The 16,169-nt window shown below is 41.5% G+C and overlaps 1 protein-coding gene and 1 long non-coding RNA gene across 2 annotated transcripts; one reads left to right on the forward strand and one right to left on the reverse strand.

The window, feature by feature from the left end:
* Nucleotides 1-436: 436 nt before the first annotated feature.
* On the reverse strand, nucleotides 437-7,922 carry LOC112541378 (uncharacterized). The gene is made up of 3 exons (XR_003085377.2): nucleotides 7,787-7,922; nucleotides 6,806-7,012; nucleotides 437-574 (listed from the first exon to the last, which is right to left on the reverse strand). It is a non-coding gene; the product is annotated as an uncharacterized LOC112541378 (long non-coding RNA).
* A 49-nt stretch (nucleotides 7,923-7,971) lies between these two features.
* GFOD2 (Gfo/Idh/MocA-like oxidoreductase domain containing 2) lies at nucleotides 7,972-13,311 on the forward strand. Its single transcript, XM_007434356.3, has 3 exons — nucleotides 7,972-8,157; nucleotides 9,453-9,798; nucleotides 12,413-13,311. Exons 2-3 carry the CDS (start codon nucleotides 9,540-9,542, stop codon nucleotides 13,309-13,311), a joined length of 1,158 nt encoding a protein of 385 aa, XP_007434418.1. The 5' UTR covers nucleotides 7,972-8,157; nucleotides 9,453-9,539.
* Nucleotides 13,312-16,169: the final 2,858 nt, after the last annotated feature.

Genomic DNA, 16,169 nt, shown 5'->3' on the forward strand with positions numbered 1-16,169 from the left:
TGTTTTTCATTAAGTCATTATGTTTTGTCAGATAAATTCTCACATATTTGACCTTCTCTATGGTAGTATTGAAGCTTGTTATTTGATACAAATATTGCTTTTCTTCCTCTGCCAAGTTCCATGTCAGCATTTGGGATTTCTCTTTATTAAACTATAGTACTACCCTGCTAAAGACCGTGTGCAGTAGCTGTATAGGCTCCACTGATGATATTAAAGAATCTTTAGATTAGTAGTTGTAACTAAAATGTCATCCGGAAATAATTTCAGTTTATCTTCTTGCATTACTACTCTGACTCAGGGAATTTTATTTTTGAAGTTTATCAGAAGATCTTAAGGTGGGTGTGGTGTGATCCCCATAATTGTGCTTCCTGTGTTGAGAAAAGGCATTTGAAGCAGGTGTTCGAGTAGGCTGGAAGCAGAAGCTGCAGCTCCCGAAGAGATGTCAAAGTCAGTTGATTTCTCCGTTTTCAGTGTCCTGGTGACAGGATCTGATCGGGGGATTGGTCTTGGTCTGGTGAAGAGGTTTCTGATGCTGCCATGTCCACCGAAGTGGGTCTTTGCTACAACCCTTGATCTGGAGGGAGAAGAAACCAAGGTGAGCATCACTTAAAGTAGCAGGATGGTGGCGTGGACTCCCATGGACACCCGTTTAGGCTTCTATATAAAATGCGGCAGGGAAATTTGACCCAGTGGCTGAGCAGCAGCTGCGTTCATGGACAACAGTAAGCTATGGCTTATTTTAATTCTGACTTATAGTATAAGATTCAGTTGTCTGGATCAAAGCAAAGTTCTGGGCATCTAACATGATGCCAGGGATAATACTTAATTTAGTTAACCCTTACTTAATTTTTTAAAAGGTTCTTTAATTTTAAAATTCTGTGAGAAGCTAGAATGCTAAAATCAAAGCACCAACCTCAAGGTTGCATTTTAAGCCTCTTGGGATGTTTTGACCCATGTCCATCCCTCCATCCCTCTCACTCTTCCCTCTCATGTCAAGCATGGATTGAGCTCGATCTGTATCAATATTATAGGGATCCCTTCCCTTCCCTTCCCTTCCCTTCCCTTCCCTTCCCTTCCCTTCCCTTCCCTTCCCTTCCCTTCCCTTCCCTTCCCTTCCCTTCCCTTCCCTTCCCTTCCCATCCCATCCCATCCCATCCCATCCCATCCCAAATATATATCTATAGGACTGAATAATTACTGAGGTATTATTTTTACTATACAAAATATACAGTTTGGTATATTTTGGTTGATACATATAACCACACTTTTTAAAACAAGCAATGCTATGCATATTGCATACCAAAGATTAAACAATAGTTTAATTGGAAAGAAACATCAGTTTGCGTCAACACAGCTCACTGCATCTCTCCATGACGAGGTGGCCTTGCAAACCCTCCTTGCTTCCACCCTGCCCAGACACCACTTCATGTGTCGCATTGCCAGAAAACACATGTGAGGGGCTGCATTGCTTCCTGCTAAAAGAGTGGTTTCTGATTGGCCACATAAAGCATGGCAACTATTCTTCAAGACTAGATGATAACCTGCATTCAGAATTCCCAGTGTGCCACTTTGGGGCTTGTAGGACTTGGGGTCCCTGTCCAGAGCCATGCAGTGTGTTTGACAGGTTGCAGTAGCTATGTGGAAAGCAGACGCTTCATATGCTAATTGGCTCTCTTAGCCCACAGCAAGCCCAGCAAAGGAAGATTTGACAAAACGGTGTCCTGAGCAGCAAAGGGTTTGATTCCTGATTTTTCCAGTTCAAAGCTTTGAAGCAGTAGAGGGGTATGGAGAGCGCTGGCTGACTGGATTAGGGCATACTGACTGGGTTCCGATTTTGCATTTAGTCTGAATGTGGTTTATTAAGATTTGTTTGTTTGGGTCAATAATATTACACAGATACCATCTAATGAGGAAAAAAATGATCTTCCTTTCCTGCTTCATCTTCCTTTTGATATTGTCCTCCTTGGACTCTTGATCAACCTGTCACCTATTTCTTGTATACAACTGCAAGTTTTAATTCAGGGAAAAATAAAACTATGAACTTTTTCTTCTCCAGGTGCTAAAAGAATTGGCATGCAACCATCAGAATCTGGCTATATTGCAATTAGGTAAGTTGCAAGGGTCATGTATAAAGAGGACACGTTTTGTTCTACACAAATGCTCAGAGTGTCCAGCAACAAGTCATTCTTGGAACTAACCCAACCTTCAGAGTCATTGGTTGGTTCAGTGTGTTGAGTGATTCCATTATGGAGTTTGCCAGTTAGCAGAATATGTTATGCCTACGGGATCTAGGCTCATATATATTTCAGAAATATATCATGTATATCTCTATATATGTCAGTTTGGCTTGCGAAGAATTGTGGGATTATTCAATAGGTCTTGCTTATAAAGCCATGATTTGCATATAATGTACAAAGAAAGTCTGTATCAAGCTTGCTGCAATTTCACAGAGAGCAAAACTTTTAAAACTGATTTTAGCCACATTTACGTAGAATTCGGTTTAGAGCTGAGTGACTGGGTCAAATCGCTGTGATCTTAAAGTTGTTTTTAGGCAGTGCCTTCCTGTGCTGCTGTTGAAACTCTCATCCCTTATTGGAGTCCAGTCTCTCCGCTGTCTAGTTGCCCTTCCAGAAGGTGGTTAATTGCATGAATAGACACACAGATCTTCTCTGGTTCCAGGAATTCTTCTCTAGCAATTTTGAAACAGCACATGGCTGATATTTCAATAATGTTATTTTCCTCAGATGTCACTAAACTTGAGACCATCCAGGCAGCTGTGAAAGAAGTAGAGAAGCATGTTGGAGAAGGTGGGCTGTCCATCCTTATCAACAATGCTGGTATTGTATTGGGCAACGATCTAGAAAATGAAAATGCCAAGGATATGATGAAGGTGTATTCCGTCAATACTATTGGGCCCCTGCAAATGAGTCAGGTTTGTTTATATTAATTTAACTTTGTGGAAATAACTTTGAAAACAAAACAGCTTATTTTACTAATTATATTAAAATGCTGAACAATTCTGAACAATTCTGTTCAACGTAATTAAACAGAGAAGGATAAAATGCTGAATCTAAGAAATTGTAAGCTGATTTGTTATCAGGTTGAAAGATTGGGAGTGTTGGGGTTTTTCTCTCTCATATTTTGGAAGGTGTTGGGTCAGAACCTCCCTGAAATTGCTGTCACCTGTTTGTAAGGCACCATGTGGCTGAAATCAGACATATTCCATCAAGTTAGACAAGGTCCAAAAAGATGATAGACGCAACATCTTGTAAAACCGTATACCCCATTTTGTACGTTAACACATGATGCATTTATGTCTTTATTGTGGTGGACCTGTTCAGAGTCACTGGATGAGGCAGCACAGAGATATACATAAATACAGCTGTTGGGTGAGGTTATCCATTACCGTAGGATGGAATATCATCTGTATGCTGATGATACCCAGGTTTATGTCTCTGCCTCTGGCAAATTAAATGATCCTGTCATGTCAGAGCAGGTGGCTGCCATGGCCAGGAGGGCCTTGCACAACATTGTGTTGTGCACCAGTTGCACCCGTTCTAGGACTGGAGGGCTCTGCTCACAATCACTCATGCTCCAGTCACCTTTTGAATGAATTACTGTAATGCTCTTAACTTGAGGCTGCCCTGAGGGGTATCAAGAAGTTGCAGCTGGTAGAAAATGCCATTTTAAAGTCATCTGGGTATCAGACATTGCATTAACTGAAGTCTTCAAAGCATCTTAAAAGCAATCTGCCTTGCAACAGTTTTGTAGGGAGTGGTCAAGGGCCTGGATGACAGTGTGACAATCTTCAAGGAAATCAGCTGAAGTGAATGGAAGACCCCTCTGATGACTGAGGTTGGCTTTGGTCCCTGCCATTGCACAGATCCTTTTCCTAGGGACAACTGCAGCAATTTCTCTCTTTTCCTTCCTCTCAAAGGCCTTTCTGCCCCTGCTCAAGAAGGCCGCCCACAGAAGTCCCATAAAAGGCATGAGCTCCAGCAAGGCAGCCATTATCAATATGTCCAGCATCTTAGGCTCAATTGAACTTATGGACCGTTGGGAAACATTGAAAATAGTTGCCTACCGCTGCAGTAAGGTAATGGGAATAATGTGGGGTGAAGGTGAAATAATGTGGCAGACATTTTCACCTGGATGGGACTCCTGTCAGAGAGTGTAAAGGTGAAGTGGCAAACTAGCGTGATCCCAAATATAGACGTCCTAAATAGTTTGGGGCAGGCTGAAGGCTTTGACAGAGGTTGAAAATGCTTTTCTGCCCTTCCAGTCCTCCACCTCCTATAGAGGTATGCAAAAGCCAAATATAAGAGAATTAGTGACTGGCCCCAGAAAATATAATCAATGAGATACAGTACATGTTTTGTTGTTAGCCAGAGATGTGAGCATGTTGCTATCATCCTACCCATTTTCTGGGAAATAACCAAAGTGGATTTTGGAATGGCTGTTGCAACCTTGATATTTCATTTCTGCTTCCTTGCAGTTCCTATTACCTCAAGACATAAAGACATTTCTTAGAGGAAATTGGGATTGGGGGCGCTTCCCACTTCTCTGGCCCTATTGTACCTAATATTTGATCACTTTATCATCATTCTTTCTTCTATTGTGTCTTTAATGCATTCCCTGCTCATCATGGTTGTTTGTCGCCAACAGGCTGCTTTAAACATGATCACCAAATGCCAGTCACTTGAGTATTCAGCCCACGGGATTCTGTGTATAGCCATCCATCCTGGCAGGGTGAAAACATCTACAAGGGAGGTAAGTATTTTAACCCAAGAAAAAGAAAAACTCATTCATATGTGCACACACATAAATATGCATGACCTGACTAATCTCTTCCCAACTTTCTTTCATGGAATCTCTGCCAGTCAGGGATACTTAAGAGTTTCCTACATTCAAAACATTATTTCTAATGAAAAGTTTGTCTTTGTGTCTTGATTGGCCAAGATTCGATCCCTCTCATTGCCATCAAGATTTTACAGCAAGGGACACAGATTATGCTAAACTATGTTTGCTTTATTATGGTTTATTCTGTAAACCACAATTGCGTAGAAAATCACAATAAGCTAATTCTGAAAACATAATTAGCAAATTACAAGGAAGAGTGGGTAAATTACATCCTAAGGCAAAATTACACAGTGGAGCTTTAGGTATAATAGAAATAGCAAAATATGGACACCCAAAAGGACAAAAATGGAAGGTGATGGGATTGTTGGAGACCTTGGGGACAGATGTTGCCCCATCCATTGGCTGATTCAGTGGCTGTGCTGACCTGAGATTACCAGAATTTACTCAATTCACCCAAATGTATGGATTTACATGGTCACCTAATCATAGGGGCTACATTCATACAATTAGATTCACCATTATGGGGCTATCCAATTTACAATGAGTTTAGGTGTCATGGAATTTCATCTCTGACGTGGACCTGAAGCCTTAGGGTGAAGAGATTGGATATCATTTAGCCAATAACCTTCGGTAAGGATCTCAGGCTTAGGAGATCTTTCTTTGTGGCAGGCGGATTTATCTGTGGAAGAGAGCACCCAAGGTATCATGACCGTGCTGTCCATGCTTTGCGATGAGGACAATGGGACCTTCGTGGACTGGTTGGGTCGGAGTATTCCTTGGTGAACAATCTTCTTCCTAATGCCATGGCTACAATATATTACCAAGTCATGAGTTCTCAATAAACCACTGAGCATCATGATCATCTTGTCATTTTTGATCTTCATTGTATATCTTCCTTCTCTATGTGATATTTGTCTTCACTGCAGAAATTGTGGCAGATAACATTCCGGCAGTTTTTTGCCTCTTTATCAGGATTGCATGAGTAAGAATGATCACTGGGCTGTGTTTCTCCTTCTCTTTAGGTGTGCTCAGGAAACACCTAAAGCTTTGAAATCCTTAAGGGGCACATTCTGGGGGATGCTAGAGTCTACCCTCTAGGCTGTCTCTGTTCCCCTCTCAACTCTCTGGGAGAAAATAAGTTCAAAGACAAACTAACTCCTAAGTGGCATTCTCCTGGGGAGGAAGTGAATTCTATGAAAGGAGTTAATTTGCCATAATTTCAGGTATAAACTGGCCCTAATATGAAACACACTGCTAATGGGATCAGGGGCTTTACTTTGACAAGCCCGTTTTTTTCAAAGTATTTGCAGAATCCTTTACACTGAGTGCCAGACCTGTGGCACGTGGTACAGTTTTGCATCCAAGCACGACTAAGGATGTCATTAACAGGAAAGAATGGCATACAGTTTGGGGCACTCAGCAGAGAAGCCAAATGGATGCCAGGAGATGGAAACCCTCACTCCATACCTATTTAAACAATGTATTGGATGGGATTCTCCATCTTCCTTTTTTGGGGTCCAAATACTTTGAAGGCTAGTTATTTTCTGGGCATGCTAAAAAAAACCAATTAATACATTCTCTAACAGTGCATTGGACACCGAGAAGAGAGTGATGGTATTAAAGCAACAAAAAATAAATAAAGGTCACAATAAATAAAGGTGTTGCATGTTGATCTATCCTTTCTGCAGCAGTAGATTCAGGAGCAGGAGGCAAATCTCATACTCCTTCCTTTTCATTTTATATCCTCACAACAGCCCTGTAAAGCATTTTGAAGGTGTGGATAGAAGTCAATAGCACAATATTGTTGTAGGCTGGTACATCTCCCCGTCGCCCATTGTCTTGACTGCTCCTTCAGTTAAAGCAACTAATGTTGCCTTCTGCAATATTTAAATGAAGTTTATAACAAGATCTAAAGGTGGGTGTGACATGTAAATCAGAATAGTACCTTCTATGATGAGAAGACGCACTTGAAGCAAGTCTTCAAGCAGGTTGAAAACAGAAGCTACAGTATAGGAATATGGCGAAGGCAGCCGACTTCTCCATTTCCAACATTTTGGTGAGGGGACGCGATCGGGGGATAGGTCTCGGTCGGGCGAAGAGGTTTCTGATGCTGCCCTGTCCATCCAAATGGGCCTTTGTTACAACCCTTGACCTGGACGGAGAAGAAGCCAAGGTAAGAATTACCTAATCTAGGATGAAGAAGTAGGATAAGAAGCAGGATAGAAGGACTATTGACACCTTTGAACTTTGGTGTTGGAGAATACTCCAGAGGATACCATGGGCAGCCGAGAAAACAAATCGATGGATCATTGAAAAAAATCAATCTGACTTCTCACTAGAGGCACAAATAACTAGGCTCAAATTTATCCTACTTGGGACACATTATGCGAAGACCTAACTCTCCAGAGAAGCTCATAACGCTGGGAAAGGTGGAAGGAAAGAGAAGAAGAGGCAACCAATGGACTTAGTTACAGTGGCAGTGAGCGCACCATTGGAAAAGCTGAAGGGCCTGCAGAGCTAAAAGACTTCCTGGTCGTTTGCTTGGGCGGGTATTAGCCAAGAGCTATTATCCATGGACACCCGCTTGGGCTTCCAGATAAAAGGTGGCAGGGAAATGTGACCTAAAAGCTGAGTAGCCGCTTGGGTTGTCCATGCACCACGGTAAGCCACGGCTTATTTTAACTAAGACTTATCCATTTTATAATACTTTTACTATAAAAGTCCATTGCCGGGGTCAAAGCAAAGTTGTCAGCATCCAACATGGCAGCCGCTGCAGTACTACTATTTTTTCCTTCTCTCCCGTGTATTTTGCATGGTACCTTCCACACTTTTTTTTTTTTTAAAGCCACGCTATGCAAAACCAGTGGAAAGGCATAGACGACAGCGAGCTACGGACATGAAGGCATAACGCACCACACCGACCCACCTTTGCATTAGGCGTCCCAAGGTGCTTAGTTAGGGCCGCGCTGCCTGATTTGACTTCGTCCTAACGACGGAGGAAAAGATCGGCGGCGCCTTTAAGAGAGAGAGAGCGCGAGCACGCGCGAACCAACGGCCTTTCCTCTGACCCGCCCCGCGCGTCGGCGCACGCGCAAAGCGCTCCGCCTTCCCGGGGCGGGGGGAGGTCGCCAGTCGGGCGCGCCGCTCGCGAGACGGAGGTGCGCGCGCGCGCCTCCGGCGTCGGGAGCGAGCCAGCGCGAGGTCGGGCGAGGCGCCGCGGCCCTCCTTCGCTCCCTCTCGGTCGCCGGTCGAGTCCCATGTGGGGAGGGGAGGAAACAGGGTGCCGACAGACGCGAGGTGGGTGTGGGGGAGGGGGAGAAGTGGGGAGGGGGCGGGGTCGTTTGCAGGTGGCCGCGTGTATGTGTGCACGTATGTGTGCGTGTATACGTGTCATGTGTATGCCCCTCTTCCTCTGTATCTACATATGCCTACGTATAGACTGTGTGAGTATTTGTATAGATAATACCTATCTAGAGTTCTGTGTGTACACGTGTATTTGGTCATACGTGGGTGGGTGTGCATTTTTATGCCCCTCTCTTTCAACGTACGCATCTAACACGGGCGTGTCTGTGGGTGGATGCAATGATTTATAGGTCAGGGATCCATCTTACACCAAAGCAGGACGTGCCTTTGAGCTACAGCCTTTGTGTGTCTCGATGAGCTTCGGAGCCACCCATCTGCTGCTTCTTCGGGTCCCCTTGATGCAAAACACCCAGTGGGTGGCAGGGACCCCAAAGATCCCGCTGGTTTTTGCAGGGGTTGCTGCCCAAGGCACCTTGGAATAAGCCAAACCCATTTCAAATACTCCGTTTTAAAGCACAGGGCTGTAAAGGCTTTGTGTTCTGACAGATTCAGTCTGAAACGGTGATCATGATTTCGATCCACTCCAGTCTGGCTTCTGAGCAGAATTTTTATCACAAAACTTCTCTGATTGTTTTGGTCACAGATATATAACGGACGGATGGACAGAGAGCATGTGGTCCTCTACTCCTCTTGGCTATCTTCTTGGCTGTGGAATTCTAGGCCGGTCCGGTCTGTCTAGACTGGACCATGGAATTGGCTAGGGCAGTGACTGCAATCTTTTTTAGAGAACAGAATTTAGAAAGCAGTTTAATTTGTGGAAGGGATCGGTTTTTAGCCCCAGGGTCGTTACTAGCCAATGCATGGGTTCTTCCACATTCCCCATGTTGTTCATATCGACATGAAGCTCTGCTGGGAGAAGGGCTTTGGCAGGGTGGGTTGAGATGTCATTAATGCAGCGATGACACACAGCTCCACCTCTCTTTGCTATCTTTGGGTCCAGAAGAGATGGTAAAAATCTGAAATGGAACAGATCTATACAGGCAGGATTATAGCCTTTGTGCTAATTATCTCACTCACAATATACAATGCATATGTACATTAATTAAAGGAAATGTTTGTAGTACATATTGCATGTGGGCAGGATTAAAATTTAAAGGTACACAGAAAGGCAGTCAGACTGAGAAGCTTCATCAAAATTGGATGCTGAATAACTACCCTTACGTTAAATAGAAAACTAGCAAATCAAACATGCATTTTGTGAATGATCCATTTTTCCCCCTCTCTTTTAGATACTATGGATGAAACAAGATGCTGAAGGGATTAGCTACTATTTGGGAGCTTTGCTCTGGGGGATTGAAGTGTGAAAAGAACACAAAATGAAAATGCTTCCTGGCGTTGGGGTATTTGGGACCGGGAGCTCAGCCCGTGTGTTGGTCCCTTTGCTGAGGGCAGAAGGCTTCTCTATTGAGGCACTGTGGGGGAAGACTGAAGAGGAAGCCAAACAGCTAGCCGAGGAAATGGACATTTCCTTCTACACAAGTCGGACAGATGATGTCTTGCTGCACCAGGATGTGGATCTGGTTTGCATCAACATTCCCCCACCGCTAACGCGACAAATTGCTGTGAAGGCTCTAGGTATTGTGTTTTTCCTATAGCAAGTTTTGGGTATAGGATTCAATATTCTCTCTCTTCAACTGGAAGATGGTCACAGTTGCTGAGTAATTAATAGCAGAAAATTGAACGTTTCATTTTGGAACAATTTGTATCAGAGAACTGGGAATTCTGTTGTCAAAAACCCTCATGGCTAGTGAATTTCCAGTTGATAAAGTAAAGGCATGATGTTTGTTTCTAACCACAAACTTGGGGGACTGTTGTTACTCCAAAAAGATCAGACTATGTGAATCTCCCATGGGAAAAAAAGTGATCACCACACCACATGCCCTTGAGATACATAGACTGTGGAGAACAAACGGAGAAAATTAATACATAAAACATTTCCTGCAGAGACTCAGATTCACATATGATGAGGGGTTCCTGTAAATTATTAGGCTATAGGGGAATTGCTTGTGCCCAGATACGTTTCATTTCAGTCTGTCATAAACAAAACCAGGATTGACTCCAAGTTTTTGTTCTGCTTTTACAGGTACAATTTTCTGATAAACATATTTGCTTTTCTTAGGGTGGATTTGCATAGCAAATACCACACATTTTTGACAGACAGCCAGAGTTAATACTATCTTACTTTCTTTAAACCCAAAATACAGGTAGTCCTTATTTAGCAACCACAATTGGGACTGGCAACTCAGTCATTAAGTGAAGGGTAGCTAAGTGAAACCACCATTGCTTAGGGTCTTACTTCAGCTTTCCTTTACTTTACAGACCTGCAAAGGTTGTAAATGTGAGGATTGGTTTCAAAGTTACTTTTTCATCTCCGTTGTAACTGCAAATGGTCGCTGTATAAGCCAGTCACTAAACAGGAACTACCTGTATTTACTGTATGTATTTGTTTTGATGAGGCTTGATACAAGGGGAAATTTTGTTTTCTTTTTTAAGTTTCAGTAACAATATTGACATCTACAGTCTTTTCCTGTGCAACATAGCAAAAAATAGTTATACTGACAAAGGAATACCCAGAATAATTGCTTGGCTATGTGTATACAAAGATTATACATTTCAGGAGGACTATAAGCAGGAAAATTACTTAAGAATTTATATTCCTCTTAAATCAAGTTGAAATAACATCCCAGGCCTTCAGAACAAAAATGTTTTTTTGCAGAAGTTAAAAGAAGTGTCTTCTATGTATGACTGAATTAACTTTACATTTTCTGAGAACTTCTAAAGGACAAAATTATAAATAAACCAGCATGTTTCTGTGACTTTGCTGACCACTGAATATCTACAAAGACTTCAACAGCATCTTAATCCTTAAACAATAGAAGAATTGTTTTCAGATATCCTGAAAAAACGAAGTCTTAATGGCTGCATTTCTTATCAATCCATCTCATTGCTATAACACGTATTATGAAAACAAGCAGACAAGTTAATTTTTCATGGATGAATTGCTAAAAATAGCTGATACAGTGGCTTCCTACTGAATCAGCACAACCAGTTTAGGAATAGCTAAGTACTAAAAAGATGTCAAAAGGAATACAGAAAAAACATAAATGAAATGTAAGCACCTATTAGAATGTATCTTATCTTGCAGTCTATTTAGTGGGGAAAAAACAGGAATAGTATAGAAGCATGATAATCCTTGCAGGCAGCCAAAAAAAAAAAAAAATAGAATATAGCAGAATGTGAAATGAAAACAAATAGAGTAATAGGAAACATGAGTCCAAAAATATTCTAATTGGGATAAGAATGAACCTAATTAATAGCAGAAAGGAAACATTGGATTTTAGCCAGAAAACAGATCCAAGTTGGATAATCTGACAAGCAAACTTTTTCTAAAAGTATCTGCCTAAAATTGCAATTCTGATAATTTGATACAGATTAATAAGTATAGGAATATGAGGGTTTCCCCCCCCATTTTGATACTAGTAGTGTGAACATTCGAACATGGATGCCCCAAGAGACTTAGACTAATCTCAAAGGCCCTTGGAATCCAGCAAATCTTATTTATTTTTTAAACATAAAAAACCTTAGCTAAAATTGCGTTTCAACAAATTGCTTGTAATGCATTCATATTTTTAGATGTTTATATGGGGGTGGAAGAGGAACACATGGCTGAAAAGTTTATTCATCTCCGAGTTGTTTAAGTTTAGAGATTTAATGCCCAACTATGAGGTCTTAATTAATAGGCCAACGTTGCTGTTTTAGCAGGTAGTCTGATTTTCTCCCTAAACTCCTTTGTATTTTGTATATATAAGAATTTGATTTGGTTTTTTGTACTTTCTTTTAGCTATTAATCAGGAATAACCAGGAATTCAGTACACTGAACGTTACATCAGCATGCAGAATATACCTTCCCCTCCATCTTTCCCTTTTGTGAAAATATCACTGAGAGATACTTATTGCTAGCTTTATATAGAAGAATCCCATTGATTTGCTTTCTTCTCTGCATACCTATGAAGAAGAAATCGTAGACTAATTATTTTGTTTTCACCTGCCTATGGAGTTTAATTATCAGCCGGAAATTGGCTACTTGCAACCACTCTGCTTTTGAAGGCTTCATTTTTGTGATTGTTTGGGTGTTGAAGAAACAGACTCCTGTTGACATCTGAAATAAAATGCTGTCCTTTGTTTGCAGGAATTGGAAAGAATGTAATCTGTGAGAAAGCTGCTACCTCTCTGGATGCTTTTAGGATGGTCACAGCTGCTAGATATTACCCCAAACTTATGAGCATTGTGGGCAATGCTCTGCGCTTTCTACCAGCTTTTGTCAGAATGAAGCAGTTACTTGATGAACAGTATGTCGGCAATATCCTGGTCTGTGACGTGCGTGTGTATTGGGGAAGCCTCCTCAGTCAGAAGTACAACTGGATTTGTGATGAGCTAATGGGTGGAGGTGGGCTGCACACGATGGGGACTTATATCATAGACCTTCTCACCCATCTTACAAGCCAAAAGGCTGAGAAGGTCCATGGGCTGCTGAAAACTTTTGTCAAGCAGAACTCGGCCATCAATGGCATCCGCCATGTCACCAGTGATGATTTTTGCTTCTTCCAGATGCTGATGACAGGAGGCATCTGTAGCACAGTGACTCTCAACTTCAACATGCCTGGTTCCTTTGTTCATGAGGTCATGATTGTGGGGTCAGCTGGCCGTCTTATTGCTCGTGGGATGGACTTGTATGGCCAGAAGAACACAGCTCCCCAGGAAGAGTTGTTACTTAAGGACTCTCTGAATATCCATGCAGAGCTTTCAGACAAAGAATTCAAAGACATCCCTCGTCTGTACCTCAAAGGGGTGGTCTACCTGGTGCAAGCACTCCGTCTTTCCTTCCAGGACCAGGAAGACCAGCGAACCTGGGATCCCAAACCCGTAGCAATGGCAGCTTCCTTTGAAGATGGTCTCTATATGCAAAGTGTTGTAGACGCTATTAAAAAATCCAGCAGGTCTGGGGAATGGGAAACAGTAGAGGAAATGACTGAGGAGGCAGATGCCAACCAGAACCTCTGTGAGGCGCTTCAGAGAAATAACTTATAATGCAAATATTCCTGGAAAGCAGAACAAGTGGAAATGGGGGGGGGGGGTGGAGTGGGAGCAGGAATAAAGAGGAATGGTATATGTGTGTAAAGGGGGCACCTTTGGTTTTTAATCTTGGAGAGTTTTAAACATTGAAGATGTGTGTGTCTTTGGTTACTTAAATTTAATAACTTGTGTATTGTTAGGGAAACTTGAATTGCCAGTTGCACTCAGCAGACAAGAGCTTTGTCCCCCAAAACGAGCTTTGGGGGACAAGACTCTCTTCTGTGCCCAGTCACATATTATGGCAAGTTGAACATATTGGCATGTAGTGCTAGAGAACGCTGGTTGTTGTTGCTTTTAAAATAGGAATCCAAGTTATTTCTTACAGCTCTTTGAGGGAGGAGGCTTTCCCCAAAGGAATATAATGAGGCAAATCTTTAAAGTTGGTCCTTAAGGAGATTAGAAGGGATAGGTTGCAATTATTCAGGGATAAACCAGTAAAGGTCAGGTTTATTCCTTGTTTTTTCCCAATTCTCACATGAAGCACAGTGATACTGTAAGACTAAAGCATGGGTCTGAGAGTTGCATTGAATTTGCCTGTTTCTAAATCTCCATGGTTAGATGCTCCAGACTCTTCCCACTGTTCCTCATTCTGTCAGTGGAAGTAGAAATGGAAAAAGATGGTTGGAGCAGAAAGCCAGAAGCAAGTGAAATGTGGGTGTATATATAGGATGGGGGTAGAGGTAGAGGATTTAGAATCCCCTTTTCTGTACCCCTTCCCTTGAAAAAGAACATTCCCCAGATCCTGCTTTTTGCATGAACAGGGTGAACATGAAAGTGACTGTTTTTCTAATTTGGATCATCTTCTTGAATGTATTTGCTTTATGTTATTTGACAGAGCACTGGATGGAATTCACTTGCTGTTTGTGCATATCAGTGCTGCTTACCCTCTTTGGCCATGAGACTCTGCCGTTTCTTTCCAATATTATTTTCTGTCCTTTTCCGCGCTAGCCAATTCCACCAATGTTGACTGCTTGGCGGTGCAAAAACCATGTCTGCAGCCAGCTTTGATAGAGATAACATAATGATCGATTTGGCTTTTTAAGGAAGCAGGCATTAAAATTGTCAAAGGAAACGAAGCTGGCTTTGAAAATAACCCAAGCTACCCTTAACCGTAATCCGGTAGGGCTTGGCATTTGTTGGAGACAATCCAAGATAAACAGCAGTTTAGTTTAGTGGATTGAATCAAACTCTGGTCCTTCACCTTTCCCCCATTTTATCCTGTGGGAACCCTGGAGGAGATTTTACTACCAGAACTCGAAGAAAAATGAGACCTAACTTTTTAATGAAGCATAATGTTTACTTGAATGTTATTTTATTTTTCTTACATTGTTTTCCTACTGGGTTTTAATCCTGTAAATTAATATAAAGCATTAACAAGCATTCCTCAGTTGTGTTCTTTTAAATGACAGTTTATAATGGAATGGAAACTAAGAACGGATATAGTCAAGTACCAGATCAGCTGCTCTACTCCCTGAGGAAAATTTCTTAATTATTTTTTTCTCTTTTATGACTTTAAAGCTATTTTTAGGCATCACAGCTATATCTTATGATTTGCATTTCAGTTACTGATTTACAGTTGGACTAAGAAGGTCCAGGGTTTATAAAGCTTCTATAGTAAGGAAAAGGCAAGTTCTTGAATGTTGATTTTTCCCAATTTCTCTTCCTAGTATGTGGTTAGAATGCTTTGGCAAGGACTGCTATGTTTAAAGCTTCACAGTGGCTGAGATGATAGACATTTGTGGTTAGATTTTGTGATAGAACACAAATAGCTGTGGGATAAAAAATGATGCTGAAGAAAAGGCTTAATTGCCATCCCTCTTATGGTGTGTTTTGGATCTGTGTTTCTCCCATCATGCTGCTCTTTGCAGATATGCACACAAAAAGGGAGAAAAGATTTTAAAAGCATCCCACAGACCTATATTCCCCTTTTCAGCGGCTTTTAAAAGCTGTGGTTGGGAAATCTGATCTTTGTATAGTGAAGACCAGAAGACTTTGTTTGCTAGCTGTGGCTTTTAATACACTATGCAATGTAGGGACATAAGGTTTGATTCCAGGCATTCAAAGTTCTAGCTCCTGAATTTTTAAAGTATATCCTGTTTATGTACTTTCATGGTAGGAAAGCTAGGGCTTTTGTTTTTTCAGATACAAGCCGATATCCTCCCTTAAAAAAATACTTCAGATTTTATTGTATGCTTTGTCCAAATGCACGAAATAAACACAGCTCCAGGTGGTAACTTCTGTTTATATTTTGCCTTAGTCAGAAGTACTGACTTTTGAAGTTATCAATTCCTCCTCCTCTCCCCCTTCTAATGTGAATAATTTGATTAAGTTAGAATTCCCAATGTCTCTGTACTTCAGCACTGAGGAGTCTTGTTCGATCTAAAAAGTGCTGATGATGGAATTCTCTCTAAGGAATTCAGGATTCCCTAGAGATCTCTGAAGATCCAGGCACCTGTATTTGTCCTAATAGACTCCCCTTCCTCCCTCCTCCCAAAGTACAATCCAGTGATGGGAAGGTGGAGAAATAATTTAACCTAAAGATTTATTTGAGTGAATACATTTTTATTGGCAAAGGACAGTGCAGTCTACCATACTCCTCCCATCTTATAAGTCTTGTTTCCTGGTTTATTTTCAATTTTAGAGATTATATCTTTTTCCTCCTTATTTTCCTCTGTTAAGAACGTATCTTTATCTGGATTCAAGGCTAGAAATACCATTTCTGTTCTCTGGGACTTCTTGTTCAACACATGGTACTCATGATATATTACCCAACAATCTCAGTAACAATGTGCATGTTTTGTGGGGGCATCTTT

Source organism: Python bivittatus, unplaced genomic scaffold (genome assembly GCF_059951505.1).
Source record: "Python bivittatus isolate LINGU-HERP-01145 unplaced genomic scaffold, Pbiv_v1 ctg000190_np1212, whole genome shotgun sequence".
Taxonomy (NCBI): domain Eukaryota; kingdom Metazoa; phylum Chordata; class Lepidosauria; order Squamata; family Pythonidae; genus Python; species Python bivittatus.

What these genes read in the sequence shown, in the direction of transcription:
- GFOD2 (XM_007434356.3), top strand. Translation starts at nt 9,540, where the DNA reads ATGAAAATGCTTCCTGGCGTTGGGGTATTTGGGACCGGGAGCTCAGCC. An exon ending in AATTGCTGTGAAGGCTCTAG is followed by an intron (nt 9,799 to 12,412) that starts GTATTGTGTTTT and finishes CTTTGTTTGCAG; the next exon opens with GAATTGGAAAGAATGTAATC.